Source organism: Otolemur garnettii, unplaced genomic scaffold, assembly GCF_000181295.1.
Source record: "Otolemur garnettii isolate 467f Iridium unplaced genomic scaffold, OtoGar3 scaffold00035, whole genome shotgun sequence".
In the NCBI taxonomy this organism is placed as follows: domain Eukaryota; kingdom Metazoa; phylum Chordata; class Mammalia; order Primates; family Galagidae; genus Otolemur; species Otolemur garnettii.
In genome coordinates this window covers 6,679,213-6,704,103 of record NW_003852430.1, presented here as the reverse complement: position 1 = coordinate 6,704,103, position 24,891 = coordinate 6,679,213, and the positions used below count along the sequence as shown (strand labels likewise).

The 24,891-nt window shown below is 34.1% G+C and overlaps 1 protein-coding gene across 2 annotated transcripts in view; it reads left to right on the top strand.

The window, feature by feature from the left end:
- KHDRBS2 (KH RNA binding domain containing, signal transduction associated 2) overlaps positions 1-24,891 on the top strand; it is a 540,650-nt gene that overhangs the window by 475,765 nt on the left and 39,994 nt on the right. Inside the window, exon 7 of one of the 2 annotated variants that reach the window (XM_003789670.1) lies at positions 12,799-12,881. In XM_003789670.1, the coding sequence (XP_003789718.1) occupies positions 12,799-12,881 (83 nt within the window). Of the gene's footprint in view, positions 1-12,773; positions 12,882-24,891 lie in introns of both variants that reach the window. The other variant, XM_023513145.1, reaches the window with a different exon arrangement.

Here is a 24,891-nt window from a genome sequence, read left to right as displayed (position 1 = left end):
GGAGCCTTGGTCACAGCCCCAAGTCTGAGTGACCAACAACAACAACAACAACAACAAAACCTGGCCAAATAACGGTCATTTACTAAGTACAATTTTCAAGACCAAAACTAAGCCTAATTTCACATTGAAGCCTGTCTCTATTAAATCAATATCAAAATACTTTATTTCTATTGCACATTAATATGAACATTGACTGTTATCCATGAATCAGCACTGCTGGAATAGAAAACAACATTCTTTCATGAGTAAGAACAGAATGAAGTTTTAGAAGGCAACTCATGCATGCTTTTCACTCCTAAGTACCAAAAGGTTAAAGATGAATACAAGGCTGACATTGTTAGTGTATTTCTAATCATCAGAATGTAAAACGTCTAGAAAGGCCTTTCCCTCAGGATAATAAAGGCATATTTTTTATAGTTGGTACCAAATAATAGGAAAATAACCATCCCCAAAATGAACATTACTTAGCTGGTTTATGAGAAATGAGTTATTTCATTTTGATATGCATTTACCAGGCATAATTTATTAGAAAGTGATAGTTGTATGAAACAAAATATATGAACTACTTTATTTACTAACGTAAATCATAGGGTCTTAAATTGTTTTCTAATCGGAAAAATATTTCTAAAGATTTGAACTCAAATGTTTGGGGGGGAATGAAATAATGTTCAATAGATACATCATGCCTTCACACTCTTGTTTATAAGCTATAAAATCCCTTTTCAGCATTGTTATTGCCAAGACGTGTGGCAAGAGTCATTATGGAATGCTGATTATTTTTAATGCTTTCTTTGTTCCTAATTCATCCTCTGCCATACACGGGTTGTATTAGATCATTTGAATGAAATCAGCTATGATGATGTCAACATTTTAGGCTTTGGTTTTTACAGCCTTAAAGAGCAATAGAAAACACATAGCAGCCATCTCAAGGCACTGTTTAGGTAATTGGAGGTAAAAAGACTCTTTAAAAAAAACAACAATAAAAACTCCCCCTCTGTGTGCCAGCCCATTGGATTCCTACAATTAGACATGTACTAAGCTATTTGTATTAATCTTTAACCTTTTGGTACTTACAAGTGAAAAACAGGGACTGTCTTCTAAAACTTGATTCTTTTCCTAGTCACGACAGCACTACCAATTTCAGCGGTCTTTTTTCTGTTGAGAGAGTTCGAAGGCCTTAGTGACTTACTGCATGGACTTTAAAGCTTTTGCTTTGGGCTCTGTTCTGAAGTAGTAATGGTGTCCACAATGTGAAGGACATAAATCATTAACACATTTCAAAATAGATCCATTAAAAAACTATCACTACATTACTCTAAACTTCCAGTTTCATTAGTCACGGTTCTGTTCATTAGCTGAATTGGAAATCTTGCTGTCTGACTTCTAACGTGTTAAAAGGCATTTATAAAACTAGGGGTGAGGGAAACCTACTAGCGACTGAATCTTTTCAAAAAACATAAAGTTAGCATCCTTTCATGGCATACTAGGGAAAAATGACTAAAATATTCTAGGAGCTCTCATTTTAATTATGGCCTAGAGTATTCTATAAATAGCCAAGCTTTCCTCTCTCTCCACAAGCACCAAGTTTTATTATTAATCTGGAGTTTATGATGTACTTCTATTTATGAATAGTGTCCTTTCTAACAGAAAATTAATGCAACTGTTCATGATTAAGAATCACCTACCTGGAAACCGAAATCACATTAAATAGTGTTGATCATCAAGAATAGTTAGATGAGCTTTGAAACTTTGGAAATTAATTTTCATCATTTTTTCCAATAAAGGGAAACAGGTTTGAAACTGCTGTGATAGAGAAGGTTAATATTCTGCAGGAACTGGAAGCATCACTAAAAATATGTTACCTATGTTTTTAGGAAATAGTATGACACAATTGATAATGCTTATTGCTTCTAATAGAAAAGGGTTTAGGGCTAATACTTCCTTTGGGTAAAACATTATAGAAATCTAGGAGACAACAGGAATGTAGAATAAACAGAAGAAATCATGTTGAACTTTGCCAAAGAGATAAAAGTAAAGGCACACATGATCATCTGCTGACCTAGCTTTCAGATATCAGATAAACAAGGAAACAATATAATTAATCTGCCCTTCCTTCCTCAATATATTAAATAATTTTTGAAGGGATTCTAGATGTCACGTGTCTTTCTCATCTTTGTTAGAAGACCTAATCTGTCATAGAGCCTGAGTATTCTTGTACCTTCTGCCTGAGTATGCCAAGAATGTAAGGCCCTAAGAACTCTTTACCTGTGCTATTTGTAGGTAGCAGCATTAAGGAACGAGGTAACATCTCCCCCAAAGGAAAAGCAGATGTGCTTCTTTCTATTTACTATAGAGATTTCCTGGGCTCCCTGTTCCTCCCTTGTAATGCAGTCCACTGAATGTGCAGGCCTCTAACTTGGCTTCCTACCCTGCCCCCTTGGGAATGAGGGGCACATAGGGAACTAAGACCAAGCAAATGAAGCTCCAGCTGTCACACTGTTGTGAATAATAAAGTCCCTTGTTTCTGACCCAGGAGTTTCATATCTTCTGCCAGCATCTATGAAATAGTAACAGACTGGCTGGTTAACTTATAAGTGCCTTAAAAGCCCAGATGCTACAGAGTTCTTGATATGTTATATTCTCATTTTAATATATATCCATTTAAAGATAAGACACTTCTTTTGAAAATATAAAATTGTTAACCCCAAATTTTTTTTTATTATTTCTTCAGTACATGTTTGAACAACTATAACCTTACACTGTGTGGGTATTACTATTATAAACTTAATTCAATTGATAGAAAAATGATCATGAGCATTATATTTTGCCATTAATGATATTAGGACTCTAGTAAGGCAATTAGAGATTAAACACTCGACAGTGCCAGAGAACTGAGTTTGGATTTTAGCCAGGACACATCCTAGTGGGCTATGGCCTCATGAAATTACTTCTTATTTTCCTAATCTTTTAAATGGGTGTAAAGATGTACAACATGCCATACAGGGTTGAGTAGGTTTTTAACAGAATACTGTGTGTATAAGCACATCACACAGTAACTTAGAGGTCTCGTGATATGTGTTTGTTATATATGAATCTGAATGTTTCTCACATGAATGGAACATCATTTATCTATATACACCAAGGATAGAATGTATGATAAGAACACAGAAACTATTTCATATAAAACTTTTAAGAAAAGAAATATGAAAAGTAGAAATAATCCTTAGCCAAGAGTCTACTTGTCACAAGCATTTCAAATTTACATTCTAAGGTAATATTGACTGTTACAATATTGGCATTTCCTGTTTAGTTTTTGTTTTAATCCTATTTCATGATGTTTTTCTTTTTCTTTTCTTCCTTTTTTTTTGGACAAAGTCTTGATCTGTCACCCCAGGCTGGAGTGCAGTGGTGTGATCATAGTTTATTACGGCCTCCAAGTCTTGAGCTAAAAATATCAATTTGCCATATATAAATCCAAATGTATATGAAAGAATAATTCAAATTTCTATAATTATTCTATTCTATAACTATTAACTGCTCCTATTTTCTGCCTCAGCCTCTCAAATAGTTGGGACTATAGGCACACCACCATGTCTGCCAATTTTTTTTTAATATTCTTGTGGAAATGAGGTCTCCCCATGTTTCCCAAGCTATTCTCAGACTCCTATCCTCAAACTGCCCACCCACTTTGGTCTCCCAAAGTTCTTGGATTCTAGCTGTGAGCCACCATGCTCAATCAAATGTATGTTTCGTTTTTAAAATAATTTTTATTTCAAAATATTAGGGGCTTCTTGGTACATGAATGAATTATATAAGCTAATGTTGGGGCTTTTAGTGTGCTTTTAGTCATAGGCAAAGTATATATTATATCTGATAAGTAAGTTTTTATTCTTCACTCTCTTCCCACCCTGCTCCTTTCTTAGTTCCTGTGTTCTTTATATCTATTTATGTGGACCCATCATGCAGCTCCCACTTGTTACTGAGAACATGTGGTGTTTATTTTTCAAATCCTAAGGTATTTCATGTAGGATAATGATCTCCAGTTCCATTGAAGTTGCTGCAAATAACATTATTTCCTTCGTTTTTATACCAAATAATAGTCCATGGTATATAAATGATACCACAGTTTCCTTATTCACTTATCAATTGATGGATATTTAGGGTGATTACATATTTTTGCAATTTTGAATTGTGCTGCAATAAACATTCCAGGATAGGTGTCCCTTGATATAATTGCCTCTTTTCCTTTGGATAGAGACCCAGTGGTGGATTGTTGGGTCAAATGTAAGTATACTTTAGGTCTTTGAAGAATCTTCATACTATTTTCCTTAGTAGTTGCACTAACTTATAGTCCTGACAGTGTATAAGCTTCCTTTTTCACCATATCCATACCAACATCTATTGGTTGGTTATTTTTTTTTTTCAATATGGCTGTTCTAAGGGGGTAAGGTACTATTTCATTATCGATATAATTTTCATTTCCCTGATGATTACTGGTGTTGAGCAGTTTTTCATGTCTGTTGGCCATTTGTATATCTTCTTCTGAAAAAACTTTCTTCATTATCTTTTGCCACTTTTTAATTGTTTTTTCCTAGCTTACTTGTTTGAGATCTCTGTAGATCCTGGATATAAACTTTGAATTACATCCATGAAATGCGTTTGTAACAACAAGAGCTCATATATGAAGTGGACATTTTATACATTTTATGGTTTAAATCATAACATTAAGAAAGGAATATGTTTATAAAAATTAAACACACTTCATAAAGAGAGTTAATGTCAAGTTCCTATTTGACCTGTTAATTGCATTCACTAGTATCAAAGGGCAATATTTGCAGATTGCTTCCTTGCCTAGCATTTTAGTATTTGGTAACAAATTTATGATGTTGACCTTCATAATCAAATCAATTTGTTCTAGAATGTTTTCTAGTTCTTAATTAACATTGTTTTCTTAACTTTATTTTCTTTTTCTCTTAATTATATTAGAAAATTTATGTTTTTCCTTTAATTTATATATTTTCTTTAATACCCACTGACCTTTTACAGAAAAATAAAATCCAAAATAAATATAATGACGAAAGGCTAAATCTGTCACCAAGATCTGTTAAATTTTAAAGTCTTCAAAGAAAATGTGGGCATGTAACACACTCATTGATGTCATTTTTTATTGCTAAAATTTCCAAATGCTTTTCTTCTGAAAACCATAGTAACTCAGTAGCATCAAAGGACATTTTTGCTTCTCTTCAGTTGACAAAAACATGGCAATTTTATAGTTTCTAATACTACTATTAGGTTACCAACGTTTGGCCATTTCTGACCTACAAAAAATAGCAATTTCCTGTAGTCCTACTTAACTTTTTAGATAGGTAAATTCAAAACAAACAAAAATTTAGCCAAATGTCAATGACATAATATGATAGTTTTGAAACATACTATTTTCCAAAGTATATAGTGTGAGATATTTCCAAACTATTTTGTATAATGATTTCCTTTTCTTCGTTATAAGAAATCTTCAAAAATCTTTGCTCCATAATTAGTGCTGATTAGAAAGACTCTGGCTATATCCAGAGGCCACTTGATATATATTCCTATATGATTCTGTTTTCTTTAGGATTTTTTTATTTTGTGCCTAGAAGTTAATAATGCACACATAAGTAGAACCAGAAATTTTTACAGGTCTATGCTAATTTAAAAAAGAACCCAAAATACGTTGGCATTGGGATTTTACAAGGCCTTTCAAAAAATAGTATCTTGTGGATAAATTCAAGACTGATTTTTTTATACAGTGAGGTCTTCCCATATAAAATACATTTATTATAGATGATGCTTGTGCCCTCATTTCCTAGAGAGGGAGTAGGGCATGTAACATTGTGTTCATGTAGAGTGTGGTTGGAAGACTAAAATTCCCTCCTCATTAGACGCTGTGCACAATGGGAGTTATTCAGTTGTCATCTATATTTTGATGACTAGTAGAGCTATAGCTCTAGCTCAGACTAAGCTTCATTTATCCATTTGCCTAAGACAACTGTTAATAGTATCAGGGTTATCTGCTACTATTCTAATTGCCTTCTGGGAAAACACTTAATCCCCTTTGGAAAAACAAAATGCCAAAGTCTTCATAAATTTCCATATACAATATTAAGAGTGCAATGAAAAATTACAAGACATGTTTAAAAACCATATCAAATCTGTACAAACCAAGCAGAAAAAATAAAGTCACAGGTGATTCAGATGCTGGAACTCCATCTTTCAGGAACTTAGTAATAACTGTGATGGGCATGTTCAAGAAAATGGCAGAAAAAAGGGAGCCCACTCCGAAAAGACCTGGAGATTTTCATGTTTGAGTCAAATAAAAGTTACAAAATGCTGATTATCCATTGTGATGGTGCACACCTATAGTCCCAGCTACTCTGGAGGCTGAAATAGGAGAATCACTTGAGTCTAGGCATTTGAGGTTGCCGAGGGTCTAGGCTGAGGCTGTGGCAATATATCCTGAGTGACAGAGCAAGACTCTGTCAGAAAACGAGAGAGAGAGAAAGGAGAGATGGAGGGAGAAGGGGAGTACAAAAATACTAATCTAAATTTTGTCATCCTACTGCTTGAAACCATTTGATGTCTGTCTTTCCTACTAGATATAGATAAACCCCTCACCCTGTTATAAGAAGTACTTCAGACCTGACCTCTCTATGTTTGTTCAGCCTTACTGCCTACTATTTCTTGGAGTTTTGCGCTTTAATTTGATCTAGCTACTAGCAGTTCACAAAACAGTGTTTGTTTTGTTTTGTTTTTCATAATGCCATGCATTCACATTTGGTGTGCCTGGAAATGGAATACTCTCATTTTACCTGCTTACTCACCTGGGTAGTATTTACTTATCTTCATATACACCTTCCTCAAATAAGACTTTCCCTGAGAAATTATCCTTGACCCCTCAGAGCAATTTAGGCATTCCTCCCACGTGTTCCTCAAGTACCTATGACATACTCTACTGGAGTACTTCCCATTAGTGCTTCAATTCTGTGTACATCTGTTGATCTCTTATTAGTCCAAGAGCAGTGGTGTGCCAGAGCTGACTCATGCTGGCTCATAAGAGTCGTCGTAAAATTTTCACGAATTTTGTGAACCAATTGTTAAACACAGCCATTGTTGAAAATTAAATTGCATAAATTTAAAATTAAATCATATTAAAAATAAAGATAGCAAACATTTATAAACTTATCATTATTGTATTACAATCTGTGCCCTTTAGGTTGTTCTCATCTCTTATATCTGCATGGTGGAAACAATATATACTGGTGCTAATGGTCATCTCTTTGCAAATCTGTTTTTAGTGATATTGTGTTGGTAGCCTGCACTCACCTATGGCAAGAGTTTTACACCATAGATATTGGCAGATGCTAAAATCTAGGACTTGACTTTTTATTTTCTTCATTATTAAGAAAGCTATGGAGAATTTGATAATAATGCACTTTTATTAACTTAAAAGTGAGTTATGCAGATAGCCTTTACTTTGCAAATGAGAAATAGAAATGAGAAAATATTTTCCAGTCTGTGAAAATATCATCTAATTCAGAACACTGAATTACCACTAACAAACACATAAAATTCTAACATACATATTAGAAATTTCCCTTTTATTTTACTGGTCAACAGAAATGAAAATGTCAAGTCACATTCCTATCTAACCATCCATACATGTTCATCTATCACATGACCATCTTCTTTGCTGAACTGGATATTAATAAAGTATTTATTTGTGCTGTGATTTATGGGGATGTTATTGTGATGATAAAATTACAAAAACATTGAATTTGTAAGTCATGCTGAAATTATATGTGCGTAGAATTTAAAATAAATTTCATATTTTATTTGCAAATTGCATGCTTATTTCAGTAAAATGTATACTGAATTTTATGTATATCTGCATATAAACACATATGCATATAGGTTTGGGGAGCACACAATTATTAAATATATATTAGAACACCACTGGGTAAGAACATCTCAAAGACGGGATTTATGTCTTAGCCTTCTTTTATGTCTAATGCCTGGAAAATAGGTAATCAGTGATTCATATAAAGTCCGATGATTTATTATTTTTTAAGCTCATGTGTAGACCTGATATTATTTAGATTTGACAACCCAAAATTGGTATAGAAATTATAATTCCAGAATGAGTATTTAAGTCAATGACCTCATGAAGTTGAGAAATCAGTAGGCTTATTAAAGGCAAAAAAATACATTTCAGGGTAGATTTGAAAAGGCTGGCTGTGCACACCTACGTGTTCATAGTAATATGTCTGTCTTGTATGTTGCTTTGCCCAGTATTCAAATGCATAAAATGATCTATAATTCATAGGAAAATACAAAGAAATTGTCTTCTTTCATTATTGCTTGATTTTAGGCTCATGCTTCACCTTGTACCTTGAGTAAATTATAGAGGGCTTAGCTAAGATCTAGAAAATAGGCAAGATTCGGTTTTATAACGATCCTATAAGGACTTGTTTTTATTGGGCTTAAAGAACAGAAAACTAAAGACTTTATAGCGTCACAAATATAAAGAAATCTTACGGAGAAGTGATAGTCTCAGGATTGGTTCCAAAAAGGAATGAACATATCTCCTTGGGTAATTTTTGTTTTTTTGTTTTTTTTTTTTTTGTGAGAGATACCAAATCATCTCTCTATAAGTAGAAGAAAATAAAATAAAAGCTGTTAATTGATGAAGGAGGTCTTTTCTTTTACTGACAGATGTACTCTTTCTACTTTAGAAAATTCTGCTTTGAGATTCCATTAACTTAAAAAGCATAAAGTAGTCTTAATTTTTTCTTAGGAATGTGCTAGTAGGCCAGGATATAATAAGATCATAATTTCTTCAAAGGAAACCACACAAACAGTGAAGCTAAAATGAAATTTAGATCTTTTACATTTTTACTTTTTAATTGAAATATTGATTTTCAATTGGAATCCCTCATCGATACTGTCTTTTTAGGAAAAATTTCTCTTTTAGTGATTTACCTTGAAATATCACCAGGACAATCCGTGTTTTTACTATTCTGAAGAAAACACATAAACAATTTCCTAGAACTTTGATTTCTCCTCTACCAGAACTTTGTTGGCCTTAGTAAAATTGTACTATATAAAATATACCATGTGTTATTTTTACCCTTCCCTAATTCTTAAGAGGTTTTGTGATTCTTCAAGAAGTCCCACAAACTCTACTGATCATATGACTTTAATTAATACGTTGGGACCTGCTGGTTGTTCTCAGCTGTGTCTGAGGACTCTCTGGTCAGCTGGCACTTCCATCTCCAGGCTTAGAAAAGCAAGGAAAGGGCATCTTTTACCAAACATCTGGAGAACCTCAGCCTAACTGCTCCATTTCTTATTTATAGGTAGAGATCGTCTTTGTCATAGGTCTTCCATATAACTCTAGTTTTTCTCATCTTTCTTTTTTTCATTGCCAAATCTGTAGCTTCTGCAGCAGTGCCTAGCAGGTAGTAAGTGCTCAACAGATAGTCGTAAAATAAATAAATGACTAAAACGAACCTAAACTAAACCAGTATGTCAGTCCTAATTCCAAATTCTCAAGAAAGGAGCTGGTCCTAATTCTTGATTAGGTCTCAGAATAGGAAGGAATTCTATGACTCCCTTCCTTTGTTTCTAAATTATATTCTGCTTCTTTCTGCCTTCAGGAGTTTCATGCTGTCTCTGAAGTATCCATAAAAATAACAAAATAATATATTAAAGTTAAATTCCTATATTAAACAGTATGGTACTAAGTCATTAAATTCCTATGAGATCAATAGTACTACTTTCATTTTACAAAGGACAGAACAATTAAAACGTTGGCCAAGGTTCCGCATATGGAAATCTCCTTAAGGTCGCGGGTTTGATGAAGGCAGAATGAACCCAGAGTCCACACCCTTCACAGCCACACTATTGTCTTTTCATACCCCAGATTCCAGAACACTCTTGCTATCCTCTCTCTTCTTCAGAAAATCACCTACTCCCTGTACTCTTAGCATCAGAAAAATGATATGATCTATGAAATAACAATAAACTCATGAATAATTAATGGTTTGCTTTTAATATTTAGAGCACAGAGCTGGCATCTTAAACACTGTGATGCCTTCTATTTTGTGGTCTAATGATAGTTCTTTGGTAGGAGTCTATCTTTACAACCATTTTCACACAGACATACACATTTATAAATATTTATGTTTATAAATATTTTTTATTAAAAAGATACTTTTAATCAACAATCAAGTATTAGCAAACAAAAATAGATTGGTACATGTATCCAGATTTATTTTCCCTTTTCTGGTAAGTACAATTATTTATACTTACTTATTTATTATTATTTATATACTTCATGAAATTTTAGCTTTAACAGGAAAAACTTTTATCCATTTTATGTATTTTCTGTGTAACACATAAAAAAAGTAAAAGTGAAGAAGTAAAATGAAATAATCTTCCCAAACCAAACAGTAAGGCTCTACCCTTATAATAGGAAATACTTCTCTTTTAGTGGTGATAAACATATGTCAATCCGTAACTGCACAGATGAGCATGGTCTCCTTTGTTCCAAGTTAACAATTCAATATATATTTATTGAATGGCTACTCTATAGAATACATTATGCTAAGTAGTACCACAGGCATCCAAAAAAACTGATTATGATACAGTTTTTGCTTTTCAGAAGCTTAAGTTCTAAAAAAGAGATAAAATGGTAGAAAATAAGTACAGTGCATGTTTAGACATTGTAAGTATTCCAGGCTATTGGAATTTAGAGGACTAAGATTTATCATAGGGCTAGTAAAAATGGGAAAAGCTTCCTGAAGATAGTATCATGTACCTGGACCTTAAGGAATTGGTAGCATTTCAACAGAAGAAAATGGGGGAAACAGAAGGAATGGAGAAAACTTGGGGCCAAAAAATTATGTACCTGTCCCTACTCCTCATTATAAGACACAGGTAAAACTGAAATGAAACAAAGCAAGACAAATTAGAACTCACTTGCCTCCTGTTAGAAGCTAGAGCTCTTGAGTCTGAATAAAAAGTTAAGGGGAGTGAAGCCATATTTTTATAATCTTGGTAGAAGACCAAAAGCCTGGTACTTGAAGAGAAGTTTGCATCCCCTGAGGGCCCTGTGGCATTGTGAGCTTAATTTAGTTTGTGACTCTTTGGGAAGTTGTCTCCATGTAACACAAGCAAAAGTGGCTAGTTATATAACAAAAAGTTATGATGAAATCATATTAGGAAGATAGGTAGAAAAAGAGGAAGAATCCATAGTAGAACTAAATATTAACCACCTAAATGGCCAGTCAATAGAAAAATGACTAAAATTCATACAGTAAGCAACATTAACTATATTACTTAATTGCACAAAAATAAATACTAAAATAATAAAGAAAAAGAATGAAAGGTGGAGGTTAAAGAAAAACAAGGAGCTACAAGTTTTTGGAGATAAACTCTTTGGTATTTTTACTATAATTTTTAAAGAATCTGCCTGTAATTATTTTATAAATATTACAATTAGCTTTACAATTTTTAAAAGTTTTAAATTCATTAGGACTCCAATTAGAATATTCAAAGGTCAAACAGAGAGACTATCCCATGCCACAGAGCAAAAATACAATTAAAAAAATAGAAGATATGGAAGTTTGATTAAAAAACCTACAGCTTTTAATAGCAATATTTAAAGATTAAACCTGATGCAAAAGAAGAAATAAAGTGGTAATTTTTTTAATCCCCCTCAATTGATAAAAAATATCAGTCTTTGGATTAAATGAGCTCAAAAGCGTTAATCAAGATGGATGTAGAAACTATCACATTTAGAAATCTGTTGAAATTTTTGAATAAGATTTTTAATAAAAGAGTGATTTGAAAGACTCCAGACTGAAATGAAGTTACGAATTGATAGCATGGCTTGGAAGTGCTTTCCAGGGAAAGTGATGCACCAACACCAGAGTCAGACAATCCGAAGGTTTTTCAGAAGTATGGAATAATTGAGATAGATGGCTAGGGTTTCAAGTCAATGACCACACAGGGAAATAAAACTAACCCATTTACAGAGTGACTGATAACAGCAGTGTGTTAATGCTAGCTTACTGGCACGTGCTGCAATCACCAAATCTACTTTAGCTCTGTTTATGTAACTTAGGTGATAAAACTCACTGTGCAACATTCTTTTATTTAAGAGATTGAAAAATCATAGAATATGCAACAAAATTAAAAAAATCTTTATTTAACTCCTTCCTTTCTTCTTTCCTCTTGCCTTTCTCTCTCTCTTTTTTTTTGAAGAAATGATTCTATCTTTTTTGTTGAAACTTAACTACAATGTAAGGATTCTGTACTTTGAGGATTCTGTACCTATCTTAATTATAATTACTAGAAATAAAAAAAAAAGAACTCCCAGCGGGGTTGTAACAAATATGTTAACACCAACATTACTTTATCACAATTGTTTTTATCTACCCAAATATTTTCAAAAAAAAGTTTATTTTTAATTTCTTAAATTGTCCTCATTATTGATGATGACAGTTCTAAATAAATCTTAGAATAAGTATTGCTACTTCAAGGATATACTAATTTTAATTAATAAACATTAATACCTGATCCATGAAATGTTATTCAAGGTTATCTGGGAATTGTTAATATAATAAAATGTGATATATGGTCACCAGCCAAACATAAAACTAAACCAAGGTCACATTGCATAAAATCTTCTTAATCAAAAAGAGATCAAAGTTATTCAAACTGGTTGCTAATAGGTCTTTCTACCATTTTCTGCCTCAGGGGTACGATGATGGCTACGGAGGTGAATATGAGGACCCAACCTATGAGGCTTACGATAACAGCTATGCGACCCAAACACAAAGGTAAGGTGCTTGCTGTCTAAAGCATCCTTTTCAGGATTTTCTCTAATCCTGCTATTTTGTTTCTTGAATCTGAATATTGGTAATATTATGCAAGGTTTTCTAGCAGTGATTTTTCTCCATTATCTTTCTAAATTATTAAGTTGCTTACTAGAGTGTGAAAGGTGAAATCTTGCAATTGCAAACATTAAAATAGCAGTGTATTATTCTGAGACTGGAAGATGATTATAACCAATGAACTCATTAAACAAGCTGGTATGCAACTAAATTCTGTTATTTCTAGAGGATTTCTTTTTTCTTTTTAGTAAACTTGTAGTTAAGACAAGGATAAAAGCAAAGCGGTATGTTTTTATTTCCTAAACCACGATTTGTATTTATGAAAAGAAGATACGATGTTATTGGTATTCTGAAAAGAGAGAAATTCTTAAAACATCTTATGGAACCAAGAATTCCTTTACTTTCTTGATCTCTTAAAGATAATTGAATATATAAAGAGGGTATCAAAAAAGTATACTCATTTCAAGAATGGAAAAAACCTATATAAAATTGTAATACTCACTAAACACTGATAACAAAAGAAATGTGACTTGAGTATTACAACCTTAATACAGTCATTTTTTCTTTCTTAAAATGTGTACAATTTTTTGGCATCCTCTGTCCATATATATTTTAGATCCAAAATTTGTGATATTATTGAATTCTTCCAAGTCAGATTTATTGATGTGTAATTTACATAGGATAAAATTTATCCATTTAGAGGAAAGTTATATGAGTTTGGCAAATGCCAACTACTGTGTGACCACCACCAAAATTAAGATATAGAGCATTTTCATCACCCCAAAATGTTTCTAATACAAGATGATCTATAATCAGCTTCTCCCTCATCCTTAGGCCTTGGAAATCACTACCTGTTTTCTGTCACCACAGTTTTCTCTTTACTTAAATGTCATATAATTAAAAGCTATGCAGGATGTAGCCTTTTGAATTTGGCTATTATGGGGGGGTAAATATGAATAAAATTGTTTAAAACAAATACATTTTTAGAAATGCGAATCCCCTAAGGCTTTTCTAAAAGTGTTACAAATTCATGGGAAAACAGAGGAAATCCATGTGATGGGTAAGTGATTCTCCCCTTTATGTGACTGACAGAAGCCATTGGAACTAATTGTTGTAAAATCAATGCAGTATTGATCGTTATTGACAAATTTTATTGACAGACGAGGACACTTACGAATAAGTCTCCTTTAAGAGTTATTAAATAATATTTGAGGGAGAAGAGGTGACAAGGAAGGAACAACCTTAAGACCATGAGGGAGTGGGAAAAATCTATATGCCCAGAAGTTTGGATTTTAGATGGCCTGAAAGACAACATAGTGAAAGAAATGAAGGGAAATTTTGTTTAGAAAGAAAGAATTAAGGAAAGGGGAGTGTGAACTGATTTATTTAAAACTAAATCCGACTGAAGGTAGCACTATGGGGTGGCACCTGTGGCTCAAAGGAGTAGGGCACCTGCCCCATAGGCCAGACGTGGCGGGTTCAAACCCAGCCCCCACCAAAAACTGCAAAAAAAAAAAAAAAAAAATGATAGCACTGTGGAAAAAAATACCTTTAACATTGAGTAATTTGTAGTAGGTTAACTAGAGAAGCCATTATAAGCCAAGCGCTTCTGCTGTGGGTAATATCTTAATAGCCCCCATTACATACTGAAACACAGTACAGATATTCAAGATGTGAGAAAGTTTGTCTCACATGACAGACACTGAGCAGAGTGTGGTGTGCATATTGGCTACATATTTAAAACCATTGTTAATATTTTCAATCAAATTGTTACTTCATCATTATATGTTACTACCTAAAAGTAGTGATAGCTTGCTTCATAAATACTTGGTAGAAAATAACATTAACACACTACAAACACAACTACCGTAAACTGTAATAATTCCTCAGTGCAGCTCTGTAGATCTATGTTTAGATCATAGAGATTTGGGAATCATTTTCTGTAAATAGGGGATTTTCTGTGTCATTTTTCTAGTGATATTTAAATGGGTTTATTGACCCTAACAGACAAGGATGAAGAAGAATATCAGACTGGAATCATTTATCTTTGAATCTCTGAAAAGTGAATAATTATTGAACACATTTATTTATAAAAAATAATGTAAATATAGAATAATTTTAGGAAAAATATTTTATCTTATTTTAAGGAAGTGTAATTTGTAGATAAGGGGACATTTTCTATGCACTTCAGTTGCTTCTCCTCCTCCTTTCCGATCTGCCAGATTTTTTTATGGCTAAATTCTTCTCATCTTACTAGGCCTAGCTCAAAAGCCAGTTCTTCTAAAATGTCTTTCCTTAATATTTTCTTTGGGAATGATATCTTTCTGTCCTGAATTCTAATAGCATCACATCTTTACATTTTTATATACTTTCTCTGGCTTATATTGGCATTATCTGGGTACGTGTCTCTGACATCCTTCCTACAACTCCCTGTCTGATACACCCTCACTATACTAGGCGTTAGGTTTTCACCGGGTAGGGGTGGAAAGCCCATGCGTGTCAGGCCTAATACTTTCTACACCATAAGTATACAAAATAAGATCCTGACTCCTCAAAGAGAAGACAAAATTCGGAATTATATGTATAATATTTACTGATAAAATGCTTCTATGTTTCTCAGACAATTTAATGCTAAACCAAAAGGGACAAAAAAAGTCATAAAACCAGTTGCAACAATACTAATGTTATATATTATAATAATTATAAAATGGCTATTTTGGTCAAAGTCATATCCTCAATACTAGCACAGTCTCTGGCATACCAGAGGTTCTTAATAAAGATACTTTGAATGAATGACTGAAAAATAAATATATGTATTAATGAGCGAACTATTTTTCTCAGGAAACTGTGAGGAAGAATGTTTTAATATAACAATAACTTGTAATTAAAACAGATAAACACTAAAGTATTATTTCTACATAATTTAAATTATGCTAGCAGAAAGTAAGATCAACAGCTCAGTAAAACAAGCTCTTTTTAAGTGACTGTACATAGTATGTGTCAGATGTCATTCTACACACAGTGACAATACATTTTTAGACATGTTTTAATATGTGCTTTGAACAATTTGTTCAAAGGGTCATTTGCAAGTTGTCTGTAATATATATGTATATTTAAATGAATATAAATTGAGCATTGAAAGGATAATCAGGTATTAGGAATTAGGATTGAGAAAAAGTTCATTCTACAAGAATCAGTCTAGAATTTTTTTTTAAAGTGGTGCTTTTTAATTGGACCAGGAAATATAAGATAGGGATTGATGAAGGGAAGTGTTTTCTAAAGAAGTAAAATAAAGAGAAATATAAAACTCTAGCAATCACAAATAGTCTGAATGTTATTTTGGCCTTGTTGAGTTCAACCTCAGAAGTAATGCTGATTTCGAATCTTGAAGATAAAACAATAAAATATGTGTGACTATGCAGAACTGAGATAATAGATCAAAATCTTAGACAAAATGGTCTTTAATTGACTAGTTAGCACAGGTGAATACAAAATTCGTGGAGATTAAAAAGAGGAATCTAGCAGGTGCCTAAATGGAACAATTATATCCTCCTCAATAGAGATTCTGGGGAAGTTCACAAGGTAACAGCCCTACAAAGGTTCACCCGGAGTTCAGAAGATAGAACAACTTTAATTAATCCCCAGTTATCTTGTAAGGTATCATTAGTTCTGAAAAATTTCAAATGGATCAGAAAACGTACTTCACTAAGATTCCTCAGGAGGCCCCTCAACTGAATGACATATTAATGACTGGTAAAGATGAGATGAGGGGTCTCGGACCAATTTTTCCTCTTGCTCTTTTTCTGTGAAGAGAGAAAGTAAAGAAATAGATTGATGAGTTTATTATTCCAGCTTCAAACTGCAGGGCTAGTCTCGTGGTTTCCAGGGGAACTCACTTGAAGTCTTTGTCTGAAGACAACTTATATCCTGTGATTAACACCTTTAATTGGATCAAACATTTAAATTCTGTTCATGTTCTGATACCTATTTTTTTTAAGATACGCCTCAAAGGCATTAACATTTTCAGAGATCTACCTTCTGATATCATGTAAATTCACAAAGTTTAACTAACATTTCCCAATGCCCAAAGAAAAAATAGTTATTCCACACCAGATCATATATGTAGAAAAAAGTAACTTTTATTTACTTTCACACGAGCAGTTATATTACAAAGGAAAGTCAGAAGAACAGTTCTGATTTTTTTGTTTTTAAGACAGAGTTTCACTCTGTTGCCCAGGCTACAGTGCTATGGGGTCAGCCTAGCTCACAGCAACCTCAAACTCCTGACTGGGTTCAAGAGATCCTCCTGCCTCAGCCTCCAGAGTGACTGGAACCATAGGTTCCTGCCACCATGCCCAGCTAATTTTTCTATTTTTAGTAAAGACGGGGTTTCACTCTTGTTCAGGCTGGTCTTGAACTCCCCAGCTCAACAGATCCTCTCGTCTCAGCATCCCGGAGTGCTAAGATTACAGACATAAAACAATTGCACCCAGCCTCCAACAGCAATTTTGTTTAGATATGAAATGTTAAAAGATATGTAATTTCCCAGCGTAAATTTTCCACTGTAGATTGGTGTATTGGACAAAATGTAAAAATGAAAGCCTGTGCTTTCCTTGAAGCCCCAGTCAGGTGAGGAACTCCCCCCACCCAAGAAAAGAAGCTGCCCCTTTGTGGATTAATGAAGGAATGTGCTAGGCGGGAAGAAAAATTCTCCAACTGAAATCTCCACTGGTAGCAGTTTTCAAAAGTTTTCCAGAATGAGGACGCTTTTTGAATACCTATAACTATCAGGGGCTACTTGTAGGGGGGAGAAATTGATACTCCTAAATTAGGGTAATTTGAGGAGCATTTAATAAAGGGACTGTATTCAGTGGAGACTATCCCTAGAGTGAACTGCCCTTGATCACAAATGGTTGGCACTTCCACCCCTCCCTCCTGCCTCCCTCCAGTTACTTACCATTGTTCTCATTGGCTGGGCTCATTAGGAAGCAGAGGCCAGGAGATCCGATAGATGGCGCTGCGGCTCGTCATTCCCCAAGCAGGAGCAGGCTGGAGGGGAGAATGGCCGTGTAATTTGGAAATGCACGCTCAGGTGCAGCGTCCAAACTCTGCACCACACTTCAGCAACTAGAAATTGTTCATATTAGCGTCAGTTGCTTAGAGATATCAATAGTGGGCATGAAATTGTTACGAAAACAGTAATGCTTTTAAATGAATTTGTATTTTACTTATGAGAAACCATAGATATACTAAAAAAAAAAAAAAAAGAATCAGATTATACAGTGACCCTAAAAATACACACTTAGTGGACAAATAGGTACTCACATCCCTTGAGAAGCTTCTTAGCTCCTCACGGGTCGGAGCCTGTGGACCAGCACCACTGCTTTGCATTTCAGAGGCTGCTTAGAACTAAAGGTTCATAGTTAAGAGCAGTTCCTAATAGTTAACCGTGTTTCCGTGCTGGCTGCTCCGCTAAGCATTTAGGGGCACTTTATCTCATTTATTTCTTGCAACAACCTATGAGGCAGGGATTTTTCTCCCATTTTATTTATATAAATAAAAATGGAATTTTAGAAATGTTAAGTGGCTTTTCCAAGTACATCCAAGTAGTGAATGTTAGATTTGAATCCATGTCTATTAAGTTCAGAGCCTTAGACGTAAAGACTAACAAATACTGCCCGAAAATATGAATCCATTGAGAGCGTTGTTAAGTTCCTAAATAGACAATATGCATTGAACATAATAAGTATACGGGAAGTTATTTCAATGCTTTTCCAAAAGTTCCGGCCAAGGGACACTTCTAAGCAAGAAAAATAAAATAAAATTATTTATTATTGTTCGTAGGCTATTCTTTAAAAGTGAACCCTTGTATTTGATACTGAATCTACAGGAACCCTTCCAGTGAAAAGTTAAGTGTGAGGCAAGGCAGTTACCCCGTAATTTAATAAAAGTTATAATATTAAATATGTAACAGCTTGTCCTGTTCATTTAAGTGGCACTGTTCACTGTAAAGTGACTCACCCTCATGTTGTAATTCAATTCTCTTATGTCTCAATACTATAGTCAACGAGGAGATTGAATTTACGGAAGATTATTGGATTTGAGATATTTTCCCACAGTTATTCCACAATTGAGTTGCATTTTCCTGCCATCTACAGACCTCTGCATGCGTAAACAGTAGATTTGATACTGTTTAAATTTACCTTAACAAAAGGAGACTCCAGCTTTTGATACGCACTATTATTTTTGCTTTTTTATTTCTTCTTTGACATATTTATTTTTGGCACTTAGGATAATTATTATTAGTTTTAGGAAAGAAGCAATTATTATTGCTTAAATTATTCATTATCTAGTCATTACGTTTGTTGATTTTTTTATTTATGATAATAGCTACTCACCTAACTAGTCGATTTCTACTTAAAAATATACTGTGAAAGTACTTTGTATGAAGACCATTTTTCCCTCATTATATGAATGACAAGCCTCCTGAGAGAGCCTAAGGAAGTGTCCCAGTTGGGCATCAAAACTTGCTTAATCATTTATTGAAATCAAGACATGTCAATGTGTCAGCCATTTCTCCTCACGAGATTAGTTTAGGATTGAACAGATGGAGCAAAGAAACAAGAAGATACTGGGCAGACCCAGTAATACCTACAAAATGAGAGATTTAGAAATGGGAAGCATCAGGTCATCTTAAATTCTCAAAGAACCTAATGTGTTGCAGAAAGCATTAAGGCCAGATAAAGAACATAAAGACCAACTGTGGTTTCAGTGGTAGGTGAGGAAAAACTCAGCACTACCAAAAGAAAGAAATGCATTTAACATATAAACAACATACGTAAGAGGTCAGGAAGTTTTGTGAATGGATCTGCTTGTAAAATTGTCCTATGTGGAGTTCTGGATGAGACTCTGGCAAACTGGAAGGTATGAGCCATCTGTAAAGCAGCCATCCTTTGTTCAACTTTGGTATATTGTACCCATGTAACCTGTGTAAAAAAGAAGAGGGACAGTAGTTCTACTTCTTGTTTTCCAAGAAAACCGGGAAACTTGGTTTTCCAGGTATTATTCTTTCATAAGAAACCACCTCAAAGCATAGTGATATAAAATAACTTTTTTACTATACTCATGAACTTTATGCATCAAAGATTTTATCAAGAGTATAGATGTCTTAACACAATAATTAAGAAAGTGCAGTGAAGGCTATGTTAACCTAAGTATTTCAAGTTGTATATAAAACCAGCACATTGTACCCCATAAATACATTAATGTACACAGCTACAATTTAGTAAAAAAAAAAAAAAAAATTATCAAGGCACAATAAGTGTGGCTTGGTCCTGCTCCACTGTCTGGGGATTCAGATGGAGAGGCTCAGAAGCCAAGGTGACTCCACAATCCGGGGCTGGAATCGTCCAGAGATTCTTCTCTCCTACTTTTTCTAGCAGTTAATGCTGGCTGTCAGCTGGTACCATAATTAGGGCTGTTGTTTGGAACATTCACATTCATAGAGTGCTGTCCATGTCACTTAGGCTTCCTCCCAGCATGGGGGCGCAGTACACCAGATACGAGTATCCCAAGAATAAAAGAGGCAGCCCGGCCTTTTCTGACTTAGCCCCTCTCTGTTGGTTACAAGCAAGTCACAAGTTGGTCAGATGCAAGAGAAGGAACATTGGACCTTACCAGTCCATGGGTGACTGGCATCATTCAAGGATGGAAAATCATAGCAGATTTTTGAGAAAATATAACCTGCTACATCTGTTTTTCAGCACAATACCCTGATTTCTAGATGCTGGCAACTAGTTTAAAGAAAGTAAACACTGGTGATTAAACCAAACACGTCTATAGATGGCCATTGTTTTCTAAATTCTGCTCTTTACAAAATAGAACATCAGAATAAAGAAGTTGGTGCGTAGAAAATGCTTCCAAGGGTGTAGTAACAAGGAGGCCTTCAAAACAGCGAGCTCATCCTAGAGAAAGTGTTTTGAAGAATGGACGAGGCACTGGCATTGGTGCAGAGCTTCCTAACAGGAGTACTTTGAAGGAAACCAGAGTGATATTCAGTAATGAGGTCTGTAGCACTTTTTCTAGGATGACTTCATGAATTTAACTGGCTGAACTCACACATCTCTCTTGTTTCTACCCATAAATACACCTAGCTGATATTGTGATTCACATTTCACCAAGTATCCTACTTCTTCTCTAAAGACTATTCCAGTTGTTCAAGTGTCCATCTTAAAATTTAGCCAGTGATCTTGAGACATATTAGATGTGAGTTGAGTGGCACAAAAAAATGGCACTATTAGTATCCTATGCTGCTTTCTTCAAAACCTTTTCCATAATCTATGTGGTTTTCTTTAGTGGCTGTGTCACATTATTGGGCTCTATTGCACTTGTTTTCATCTGAAACCCAGGTTCTTTCTCAATGAACTTTTGTCGAGTTGGTTCTAACACCATCTTCGCAACTGATTTTTTTTTAAAACCTAAACACAGAAATGTACATTTATCTTTGCAACATTCCACCTTGCTGTTTAGACTTCTTATTGGTGGTTTTGAACTAACCAAACCAAAGTAATTCAAAGTATTTTTGAATACTAATTCTTAAAACAATCACAAGAGTAAACTTTCTCACATATCTTATATTTATTTCTTTATCCAAGTATTTTTTAAAGAAGTTTTTAGGAAAACAGAGTACCAAGAACAAAGTTCAGGAGAGAAACCATTAAATTGGCAATGACCACTAATTAAAATTCCACAGGAATAATTGTAAATATAGTCACATATCTACATTGGCTGTATTGTCAGGCAGTTTACAGATAATAGAAATTATGTAGTTTTTAAAAATTATTCAATCATTGGCAGCTCCTGTAGCTCAGTGGGTAGGGTGTAGGCCACATACACTGAGGTTGGCAGGTTCAATCCCAGCCCAGGCCATCTAAACAACAATAACAGCTGCAACAACAACAAAAATAGCCAGGCATTGTGGCAGGTGCCTATAGTCCCAGCTACTTGGGAGGCTGAGGCAAGAGAATCACTTAAACCCAAGAGTTTGAGGTTGCTGTAAGCTGTGATGGTCACAGCACTCTACTGAAGGAGACATAGAAGGACGCTGCCTTAAAAAAAAAAAAAAAAAAAAAAAGAAGCATTATACATGATCTGTGGACCCCCGCTGAGGCCAGTTCAATCAGATCTGAAGAATGGGACTCACTGTGTTTCTTTAGCACAGTATCCTTGAGGGTCCTTGTGTTGCTTATACACAATATTGAGCACCATTGTACTAGAAGAAGAAAGAAAGATTTTTTTTTTAAAGAATTCTATTACAACGAGATCTTGTCTATATAAAGATGTGAGCAAAGTCTTACCAAAGACAAGTGGGACAGGGTGACACCTTGCCTGGGAGTTCAGGTAAACCCTTAATAAGAAGCTAAACATTGAGCTGCATCCCAGAAGGATGATGAAGACCTTCCCAGGTGAAGAAGTAGAGGAAGTTCCATCTAGACAAAGTCTTTGGGAGACACTCCACCACTGTGGGTTATGGGGAGAGTGACACAGAAGAGGCTAGATAGGTGATCATAAAATAGAAAAGGGCCTGTTCTCTGTGCTAAGGAATTATCACTCAAAGTCAGGATTAGAGCAAAAGGAGACCTGAGAAAATGTAATAATAACTCAATTCAAAGCAGGCTACAATTGTGGTGCCTGAAGGCAAGCACTTAAAATTCTGATTTCTCTTTGCAGTAATTCAACATTCTTACCAATGGTTAGTAGTAAGCAGACTTCATAATGCTTTTCTAATCACAAAACAGGTAAAGCCTCACTTAAGTTACAGTGCCCCGAGTTTCTGGAGGAAAGTGGCCTTATTTCCTCATACGAAGAAAAGCTTAGTCAAAACAGAATCATTGTGATCAATTCACACATTCTTTCCTCTGACTCTATTATATTTATTTAAATTTCCAAAGTCTGGAGGATAAAAACAACCCTTTATCTAATGAGTAGCAAGTGCTTTGGGAGCTTTTTACAGCATAAGCAAGATTCCATTTGTGATTTGAATGAGGAGGAATATCTATCACTATTAACAGATAGCCATAGTGCAGTGCGCACCAGTGAAATCATTCTCAGATTAAAGTATTGAAATAATTATAAATTATACTGATGTGTAGAGCACTGAAATCCTACTGATATTCATGAATTATGACTCAGCCAAAGGAATACGTGTATATGGTTAAAATTATGTCCATTTCAAACTAGGGTTCAATAACTTCTGTGTAGTTGTACCAAAGGTATGTAACAGTTCATTTAATATTGTCATGTACCACTGAGCATAATTAATCAGTCAGTTGAAGGTCTCATTTATAGCAAATAATTATGATGCTGTACAGATAATTCCACACAATAAAGCAAATGATGGATTGTTTTGTTATAATATTGCTCACCCTCATTTATATAATAGTCAAAGTAAATAAAAAGTACATGCTAAATTAAAAATAAATGATTAAAGAGAGTTTATAAAGGAGACCCTTTGCGGAAATATATGTACAGTTAAATCCAAAAATCAACAGCATATGAATGTATTTCTATCTTATTTGGAGCATGAGGTTAGAATATCCATTTTCTATAAAGATCATTGCAAAGCTGATCATAATTCTATACTAGATGCCTTATATAGATCATCTATCTTGATCCTTAATCTATGAGCAGAACAAATATGTCACTTCCCTCATGAATAATCAGCCTATATTTCATCCTGTGAAGATTAAATACCATCAACTGAAACTTAAGAGGGCATATATGGTTGTTTCACATTTCAGAATATTTCAAGAAGACAAAATCTCTCTCAGCACTGCAACCTTTATGAATATGAAAACGAGGAGCTTAATGTCTGTGCCTTCATTGGTGGATCAGTCACCTATTATTAATAGTTACTGAGCACCTGTTGTGTATGAGGCACTTATCGTGGGGCTATCACAGGCGATTTCATTCATTCTTGAGGTAGATGTCATTATCACCTGGGTTAAAGGTGAGAAAACTGGAGTTAACAGAGATTAAATGATTCACCCAAAAAGACATGCTTGTAATACAGAAAATATCTGCACTCAATTTTAATTTTAAATACCCAGTTTTTGGTATTCTGTATGTCATCTTTAAAAGAAATACCAATTTTCCTCCAAATACCAATTTCCTATATTCCAGAGAATAGAGACCTCACTGTTCTTTACTCTTGAGACTATGGACTTTTCATGTCTCACAATTAGTTACTACTGAGTGGGAGATATATGCCCTTGACATTCTCAAAACAAACTGGCCAAGAAAACAACTGCAGGAAGTTACTGTTCTCTCTGTATCTATACAGGATGTCTATAAAGATGCACACTATTTTAAATTGCATGTGTACTTCATGGCCACCCTGTATACCTATCTACCTGCCTATATACCTGAACATCTATCTGTTTAATGTATTTAGTTTATTGGTTAATTTTGAAAGACACAGATTTATGTTCTTTTTATGAACAAATATGACTACTCTATAGTATAGTGTTTCCTATGTAACAATGTTGGTTGAATGTACTGAATGAATAAATAATACAATAAAAATATTTCAAAAATGTTTTAAAATTATTTATACAATCTTGATGGGATTTCAAAAACACTTTAGGAAAATAGTATGAAGTACTGATCTAATGGCCTTGCGTTTGTTAGGGCTGTGTGGTATTTAAGCATGGACAAGGGTATTTGCACATGGTTTGAAACACATACATGCAAAAAGACAATGCGTTTCATTGAATATTTTTGGGGAGACAAAATTATCAATTTTAATTTTTTTGTTAAGAATTTTCAATTTTTGTGACTCTACTATCATATAAACCTCAAATGTGCAGGTTAATTTTTAAATTTTTTTATATTTTATTTTTTTAATTTATTTTTTATTTTTTTTTTTTTTTTTTTTTTTTTTTTTTTTTTTTTTTTT